The 9,759-nt window shown below is 36.4% G+C and overlaps 1 protein-coding gene across 2 annotated transcripts in view; it reads right to left on the bottom strand.

Moving 5' to 3' along the window:
• Positions 1–5,369: 5,369 nt before the first annotated feature.
• Positions 5,370–9,759, bottom strand: part of Sesn (Sestrin) — a 760,958-nt gene continuing 756,568 nt past the window's right edge. For both annotated transcript variants that reach the window (XM_083124009.1, XM_083124010.1), the window contains exon 12: positions 5,370–8,253. In XM_083124009.1, coding sequence (XP_082980135.1) covers positions 8,167–8,253 — 87 coding nt within the window. In that variant the 3' untranslated portion in view covers positions 5,370–8,166. The remainder of the gene's footprint in view (positions 8,254–9,759) is intronic.

Below are 9,759 nucleotides of genomic sequence, written 5' to 3'. Positions count from 1 at the left end.
TTCATTACAGATATCTGAAAGTGAGCGAGTACACAGTTCGGTTAAGCGGTCGTTCGGTTGACCGACGTTCGGATAATCGACGCTCTACTGTAATTAAATATGTACATTAATTAATATTGTATTGCTATTATTACATGAATAGGTAAAAGATAGTAAAAGAATAGAAATATAACAGCAAGTATTCATTATCTAGCGCAGTGGTTTCCAACTTCAAAAGGTCCGAGGGCCAAAATTATATCCAGCAGTTGATTGGCGGGCCACATTTTTTTTGGGGGGGGAGGGGGAATTAAAAATTACAAAGATTGTAAGTACTGAACAGAAAATTGAGGCCGATCTGCTTCTTTTATTAAAGTTGGAATGTCCACTTCAATTTCTGTATTTGAAAGTCTCAGAAGGTGAAGCAGTGAAGAATCTGCCAGTTGGCTTCTGTAGCGGTTCTTGATCAACTTCATTGAAAAAAAAAATAAACACTTTCACACGTGTATGTACTGCCGAACTCGATGTCATTACTTGCCCAAAACTACGAAGGTTTGGAAAGCGTTTCTTTGAAAGGTATTCGAAAAACTCGGGCCCCTTTTCTTGCCTAGTTTGAAGGAAATCGTCTTGCAAATCACACAATTCAAGTAGGAGAGAAAAGCTTCTTGTTCTTCGATATTAACGCCAAGAGGATTACTAAATAGCTGGATGCTGCTTTTAAGTTCTTCAAAATCTTTAAATCTGGAGTCAAACTCGCCCATTATTTCTTTAATATTTGCACTGATTTCAGAAAAGTCCAGTGTTTCTTCATCTTCTGGTAGCCGCCAACAGCTTGGAAAATGGACCAGGTTATTCCTCTCCAAAGTAACGTTGAAAATCATCAGTTTATTACGATTCCCTGCAATTCCGCATAGCGAAGAGGTGGGAAGCGGGCAAGTTCATTCCGCATAGCGAAGGGGTTGAATGCATGGTGTGAAGAGAACGTTACGTCACTTTAGATTCTTCTGATGACCATTATTGACTGCAAAATCAATTCTACCTGTGATATTGTCTTTCTTCACAGAGCTTCCGTTCATTTAACAGCAAAAATAGAACGTATTTTAATAAAATTACATGAAATTAACGTATTTTGCAAACAGGCTTCGCGGGCCGCCAGTTGGAAACCCCTGATCTAGCGTACGTGTAGTTAAGATCGCCAAGATTTGCACAAAAACAACTGCCCTGGCAAGGAATTTAATGTCAGATAGAAAAAGAATTGAATATTTATTGAATAACAAAAAAAAAAGAGTTAGATCCAATTAACGAAAAGTAAAGTTCCTGATTAATATTTTATGGATATTATCATTAGTAGTGTGCATAAATCTTTGGAATCCTTCAAAGCCGTATGAGCCAAATTCCTTGCCTTCCATTAAGTTCAGCGGAGAAAACCATCGAGTATACAGGGTGCAGCAGAAACAACTCCTGGATTTCATTCGTGAATAACAAGCAACGATATATGTTATGCAAAATTTTATTTCACAGTTGGAAAGAACAAGGATTACCATTTTGTTTCCCATATGTACCGAGACAACTCCTTTTTTGAGGAAGACGGCACGCAGTTAATGTAACGTCTGACCGTTATGTATGGATGTTACGCAACTTCCTGCAGCCGCAATCGAACGAACGTGGAAAATTGGCTGTGTGGTTCCAACAGGATGGTGCCACAGCTCGCGTATCGATGAACGTGCTACGTGAAATGTTTCCAGGGCGTCTGATCTCACCTTCCATGGCCAACTCGTTCCCCCGAGTTCGCACCCTGCGACTTCTTTCTGTGGGAGTACCTGAAGGCTAAAGTTTACCAAGGAAGGCCAAGGATAGCCAATGATCTGAAAGATGGTATCCGACAGGAAAGAGCAGTAATACCGACCAGACATGACTAGGAGGGTAATGCAGAACTTCAGGGCGAGAATTCAGAAATGCGTACACTGTGCAGATCGGCATTTGGACGATATCATTTTAAAACAAAGTCAACTATGTCACACGAAATGGTGACTTGTGGCAATTTTGACAAAAAATAATTGGAACATTTTGTTCTTTGCAAATGTGCATTAAAATGGTAAACCTTGTTCTTTCCAACTGTGCAATAAAGTTTTGCATAACATCTATCGTTGCTTTGTTATTCACAAATGAAATCCTAGAGATATTTCTGCAGCACCCTAACTTTTAATTGTTACGCTGTTCAAGCATGGTATTGGCATTGATGGAAATTGATTATAACAAATGCTAAACAATTATATTTTGATAAATTAATTTTACTACTTGGTAAGTCTTTCGGGGGGAGGGGGTCCGGACCCCCTGGACCCCCACAAAAACGTCCTTTATACCTAGGTATAATGTGAAGCCATGAGAAATATTCTCTTTTAGAACACCACACACGAATGTCCTGTTATTTAATGCAAAATATGCATAAATATTTTTCATTGTTTTTGTTAGAATTTAAGTTTTCAAAAAACAAGAACAAAAAAAAAAACAAATTTTAAAGTCAGATAACAATTCTGAAACATATAAGGCTAAGCTCTGGACCTCATTCTGGGCTTATTTGGATTTCACGGAACGGAAAATCAGGAGTGAGGGGGATCTTGAGCCACTCCCACCCACTGGATATAGAAACTACATTATATAGAGTTCCACTTCAGTTCCGTTCATTCTAATTTTAAAAGTCCCATAGCTATGCATAAAAATATCTTTAAACAATTTATGGCAGATGTGTACCACATCCAATGCCTTTTAGAAGCCATGTATTTGGTATTTTCTCAGACATCTATAGGGTGTTGTATTAAAAAAGAAAAAAATGAGTTCAGATGGTTCCCAATCAACTCGTAAGAAGTCTAACTTTGAAATATTTGTGAAAAAAATTGACAAATCATTTATTTGTAATATAATTAGCTGTACCTAATGATGTTCTTCAAGTACTGAAAGTAATACCATTCGGTACATTTACAAAACCGAAATCCTTCAGCTCTCAGAAGTAGCAAGGAAAGCCATACGCTCAAAAGTTTATTCTTTCTTTTCAATTTTTGGTGGACAATGTGAAGAGCCGGCCAAGGTTTATTTTCATATGTAGTGGTATTAAATGCAGATACATGCGTGTGTTTTAGGATGACATGTCAATTTCTCGTTTATGTGAAAAGGTAAACTTTAATGTAAGCAGAAGCATGTGCACGTCACAGTTAAAGATTTTCGCATCTACAAAGAAAACCCAAAACACATTGCCACCTCACCGGACTCCGTGGCGGAGCGGTTAGCATAGCGCGCTATGACGCCTGAGGTCCCAGGTTCGAATCCTGGCCTGCCCATGGGCGTTATTTTTGAGTGTCCATCAATTTCATCATATCATCATCACTCATCCTCATCTTCGCGATTAGCCAAAAGTGGCAGAAATGCGAAGTAAAATAAACCAAACCAATCAAATATTCCCATCTTACTCCCAGAGACCTTGTAAATCCAATCCAAAATCTACCAATAGAACCTGCAGTGAGTCTCATTTATCTCGTGCATTCATCTGACTAATGTAATTTTCTTACAATTTGACTTTAGTGTTTAACATAAAATGCCGTTGTGTTTGTGTTGCATTCGATATCACAATTAGATTTTAAGCAATTAATGTCCAATTATAAGTATACCTAATACATAGGTAAAAAATAGTTCCCCCTCTGATAAAATCGCAATTTGCACCTTGTTTAAATGTCTAGGAAAGACTTTATTTCACCTAGGAATGATATCGTCATGCGATGAGTCGAGAATTGTCACAGCCTCATCTCGTCTCCTGTGTAGTGAGGTCCTTCTCGTTCTTGTTTGTGCTTATTTTCCTTTCGGTTGCTTTAGAAATGTGTACCCCCCCCCCCCTTACGCAAAGCAGCAATCGTCTGCACCGTAATTGTCTGAGGGTCAATCTGATTCCATCGTTCCACACACATTTTAAACAATTTTCATCTCCTTAAAGAGGTTTCCAAGAACTTAGGTCTATGAACTAACTAGTAGCAAGCGCAATATAGTATAATAAGTTTACAATTAAATGTTTGGAATTTCTGTGGTAAGGACTATAATGCTTAAAATTTATAAACAATAAAACATTTTTTTATTGGGCGAATTGATAATAGGTAATTTTAACAGTAGCACCTTCCGTCTGCTGTCAAATTACCAAAGGGGGGTACAGGGGGTACAACTCGATTTACGGATTTAGGGGGGTAGAGTACCCCCCTTCAAAAATTTGCGGGGGTACAATGTACCCCTGTACCCCCCTCCGCACCAATGCCTCCGCATCTGTGTCAAAGGCTCCCCATGTTTTCAGAACGAAGGGGAGTTTCAATGCTTCCGCCGGAGGTGGAATATTGTGCATTTTTTCTTGTGTGATATAAATATCTGTATCATCAAAAGTAGTATGGAGTGTGCAGTAACGAATGATTTCAGTAGCAATCAACACTTATAAGTAGAGGCATGCATATTTAGTTTTTGACAAAAAAACGAAATGTGAAATAACACATTGTAATGTTAATTTTTCATGTTTCTGAAAGGTGAGAGGTCCATTTTCCTACCCAGTTTTGTCACAAAATAATGCGAAAACACTTTTAAACACGAATTTTAGAGTTTATCTACTGCCACGACACTTTCTGAAGTCAGAATTATCCTGCGAGTTATGCAATTTACGGAAAATTGATTAATTCTGCTGTAAATATTTGAGAAGGAAGAATGGACACCTTTATACAGGAATAAACTAAATATTCTGGTAATGACATAAATGTGTTATTAGAAGGGATTTGTTTATTTTGTGTAGTAAGAGGTTTTTAAATTAAATTTAGGATTATATTCACAATTTTAAAACCAAAATGTCATTTTATATACTGCTTTTTCACCGCAATAACAGCGAAATTTCATTTCATTTACCGCTTTTGAACCCGAAATTGACTGTTTTTGTACAGAAATTTTGCTTTTCTATTTACCAAAAATATGTGCCACTACTTATAAGATAACGATGTTTTAAAAGATATAGAAAAAATGTTGTATTTGTATGATATTTCTAAATTTCATATAACTTAATGACCCCCCCCCCCAAATTATACTTACTTCATTTAATACTGTTAAACTTTTCAAAAATTGGACTTGGTTTACAAAGCCCCCTGATAACCAGTGAGCTCTAAATCCTCTTACTTTAGTTCTGCAGACCAACTTCTTTGTCTGTTCCCATGTTATGTTTTAATGACAAACAAGTTGTTTTTTTTTGCTTTTCTTATTTTCTGATTAACAACTGCAATTTGTTAGCCTAAGTGCATGTAACATGTGCCTATGATGCATACATCAACTTCAGATACCAGACACTAATGCACTGCCTCAAAAGGATAATGATAAACTAATAAAAATTAAAACTTTTTTTTTTATTTTTTTAGATTTTTGCCTCTTACAAAGGTCAAGTACATATACATTTTCGAAAGTACATGATGGATTGATATACAATCCTAAAACATCAAAATCTGGTTGTATCAATTTCAATAAGTTGTAATGTGATACCTTTCTTCGGAATTTAAAATTTATGTAGGGACATTTTAGGATTTTCTGAGGGCAAAAAGAAAAGGGTCCATAGAAACAAGAACAAGGAAAACTCAACATGATGTAAACCTCTCGTGCAATTATGCCAAGACACACTCTCATCCACACAGACCAAAAATCCTTTCATTTTCAAATGTGAAATTCACAAAAAACCTTTGGATGTTAGCAAGATAACTGATATGTGCACACATATATTAATTCCTAGTACATTTTGTCAAGTTATGTGCATGAGGTAAAAATTTTGGAACATGATGAAAATTTGGAACGAATAAATTTTAGCTTTTTCTATCCTTCACGCTCACCAACACATCATAATTCCCATAGTGTATATAAAATCTGTAAAAGCCAATATCATATATAATATATATATATATATTTATATATAGAATTCATTAATATTACACATTTATACTCTCACTAAATGTCTATCCATATGTATATATGTACACATACACACATGTACTTATGTATATATTTAGAAATCACAGCATTACCACCTATCAATGGGCAGCAACTCCTGCTTTCGAAATCCCGCTGCCCTAAAAACCAATTCATTTATCACACAAAAGAGAAAAACCCCTGCGAGTACCAATGCTTTCACCACAGTGCAATAGAAATGATGGAACAATGCTTGATCTCTGCATGCGAGAGAAAAACTTTTTTTCAGCATTTTAATTACACGGTATGTGAAATTTCCAAATGTTCATAAGCTCTTGATAAGTTAACTGGAAATTTTGCGATTACTGCAAATGAAATGAATGCTGTAACTATGTTTGAATACAAATCTAGCAAATATATAATATTACTCTTTCACTAGATCATTCATAAACTTGCTGTATCAGAATATGCAGCAGCTTACACAAAATTATATCACTGCAATAAAATTTGAAAGTGCATTCTTTCAAAAATCAAAATTTGCCACAATCTTGATAATCTACAAGTTATTTTCCTAGTTAGCTTGTGCATCGGAAGCATAGAAACAGGTGATAAAATCTGTGGCTAGTTGCACCGAACCTCAACATAACATAGTGGTAATCTTCACTACATAGAAAAAGATTACCAGACCAACCTTTGGCAACGGATGTACCAGTCTATACACAAGTTACAATGCATATATATATATATATTTAAAAAAAAAAAGAAGAGTATAATGTACAACTCACAGGAGTCTTTTAAACATTGATAATACTGAGATCATACTACTGGCTGAAGTTAGAGAGCATTACACTGCACAGACTTATTTGCAAAAAACAGAAAACCGTTAAAATTTCAGTACCAGGAAGTATTTCTTTGCAGTTGGTAGCACTGGTAATGCCTCCTTTATCATCATTTTCTGATTGTAAAAAAAAAAAGAAGAAACCTACATAAAGGCAAAACTTGCACTCGGGGATGCAGACAACAGATACAGAACACAGGCAAAGAGAAGGAACAAAATTGAGTTGGCTTCAAGGTTTCACATTTTTTCAACTATACATTTATCACATGTACATGTGCACACACAGCCACACGCGCACACACATTATATAGTAGACAAATTACGCACATCTGCAAACATATACAAACAAGATTATTACTTTTTCTTAAAAAAAAAAGAAGTTGCATATAATTAACCAACGAATGAAAAAGATAAGTCACTCATTTACATGCAAATACTGACTTCTCACTCTCTTATCTCTGCACCAACTAAGAATAGGTACAAAAAGAAAATGTTAAAACTGCAAGGTGGGAGATATATTTCTTTTTAGTAAGATTCATATCATTGAAACAAATGACTAAAGTTTTGCCTTTTTATTCACATGAAGCTTCACTGAAGCAATATATATATATATATTTATATATTTAAGGTTATCATACAAGCTTAGAATGTAGTAACAAATTTCAATAAATAGGCCAAGTAAAAACACCTGCAAGATGACTTGAGAAAACAAGTCTTAACCCAAGTTTCGTGGTGATTGCACAAATTTTCCTCCCCTAACAGAAAGGTGCACGTACAGTTGAAGCCATGTCAGAAATTTTTAATTATAATTTTGAGCTCAAAAGTTCCCAATAATAAAAAGAACAAATAAATTGTCATGGCAATTAATGCACAACAGGCTACCACAACAGTACTCCACTAATACTACCACTATATTAACACACCTTAAACAGAAGATCCAAGACTGTGACGATACATAATGGCTATACATGCAAACCATGAAACTTGGGTACTACAACTTATTACCAACAGATCACAGTCATTAATATTTTTTCCTCCTTTTTTTTGTGCCGTCCAATTCCCGTTTCCCCCTACATAAAGAACTATGCAGTAGTTTTGGCTTCCTCGTGGACTGACAGCCTGCTTTCATTGATAGATTTTTTTTTCTTTGTTAAGATCACAGACTAGCATTCCTGCAATCCAGGGCATGGTGGATGCAAACTGCAACACCACACTCTCCGCAGCAGTGTGGCAAATCCTTTTGAGAGTGGTTCTGGTACCTCCCGGGACACTGACGTTTTGCACAGCCCATGGTAAACTCGCACGCATGCACACATCTACGTATTTACATATACAGTGGGATCCTCTCAGGTGGGGAGGGGGGATGGGTGAATATAGGCAACATCTACATCCTACGTCATGTAGCGCATCACTGCTCTTAAAGCATACAGCAACTCCGCCTGCATTCTTGCCTCTAGCACCATCAAATTCACATGCACCTGTGAAGAAAAAGCAGTGAGTTAGTTTATCTTGTAATTGAATGTGAAGGAGTTAAAATTTTTGGGTGGATCCGCATGTATGACCATCCTGCTACAATGAAAAATCATCTACAAGCCTAACCTTAAAGTTTAAAAACCCCTGGATAAAAGTTAAAAAGTGCAAGGTGCACATCAAAAAGGTAAGACCTCGCTAAAAAAAATCTTCACAGACAGTGGAAGAGACCTGCTCTTCTCAAAAGGCTAAACACATTTTCTAAAACATTATCATCATCTCCCTACATGGATTATAAATTGTTAGGTTAAGTCTGAGGGAAAATCAGCACATTCGACGGTCCAGCCACTGCAGCAAATGGGTAAGATGGTTGTGTCCAATTATAAGACTGGTTGTGGTAGTGGAAAGGATAAGGAGAAATGAAGGCTTTGTTGGATCAGGGTCATTTTTCCACAACGATCTTCACAATGAGTGTCAAGGTGTGTGTAATGGAAAATGGGCTTACAAGGACAACTATTGCAAATGTCTACAAAATTTTAAAAAATCTAAATTTTCATAGTACTTATAAAGATATAAATACATTAGATAGTATCAGAAATTCAAAACTTACGTGAGTGAGTATAATTATATTTAAACGATGTTTCAGAGGTCAATACTTCCTCCTTCTTTAGGTCCACACAAATGTCTAGACACCAAACATGGCGTCACGTAAAAAAGTGTTATATAGGAATATAGGTTGAAGGCAAGGATAAAAAAACACTTATAAAAGTTCCCAGATTAAACAAAGGAAAAGTTCCTGTGTTCTTAAAAAGTCCATATTAAAAACTAAAAGGTTAAAAACAGGTCTCCTGCAGTTGCCTAAGAAACCCTATCAGACATTGATGCAAAGAGTGTGGGTCTTCACACGCAGAGTTGAAGGTTACCTCCCCTCCATGGGACTGATTCTCCTCAACTCTTATGTCACCTATCCATGAAAATTCACATTCTTCCCCTACAGCTCTACAAACTTCGGCGGTGACATGAAAAGCCAACTCTGTATAATCCTTATCGGCTTTATCCCATTTTTTCAGGAAATGAGGGTTAAGCTGAATAAAATGTTAATTAGGATTGGGTTTCTCACAATGCAGAAAAATGGGGGTATTGCCGAATTTCCTAAAGTGGGGGTAACAACCCTTTAGTGCCAATGGAAGGGAACAGAAAAGGGAGCTCCAATTTAAGATGCTAGGAAAATGCATTAGTGAAGCGTATGGGCAAACCAAACATCTTAACCATGAATGTTAAGGATAACATCTAGAAATTGGAATGAAACTGGACGCGGTGACATGGGGACGCATTGAAGAATGACATTTTAGGGCCATAGATAAAGCGAGAGATAGGAATTTTGATAGCATTGGCAAGAAATTGGCTAAAAATTAGTAAAGGGATTATGGGAAAGAAGGAAAAACACGAAATTGGAGGGAAGGTAAGAGAGAACGTTTCGAATTTGACTGAACATGAACCCCCAAAGGCCTTAA

Source organism: Lepisma saccharinum, chromosome 6 (assembly GCF_977018435.1).
Source record: "Lepisma saccharinum chromosome 6, izLepSacc3.1, whole genome shotgun sequence".
NCBI lineage: Eukaryota > Metazoa > Arthropoda > Insecta > Zygentoma > Lepismatidae > Lepisma > Lepisma saccharinum.
This window is presented reverse-complemented; position numbering and strand designations above follow the sequence as displayed.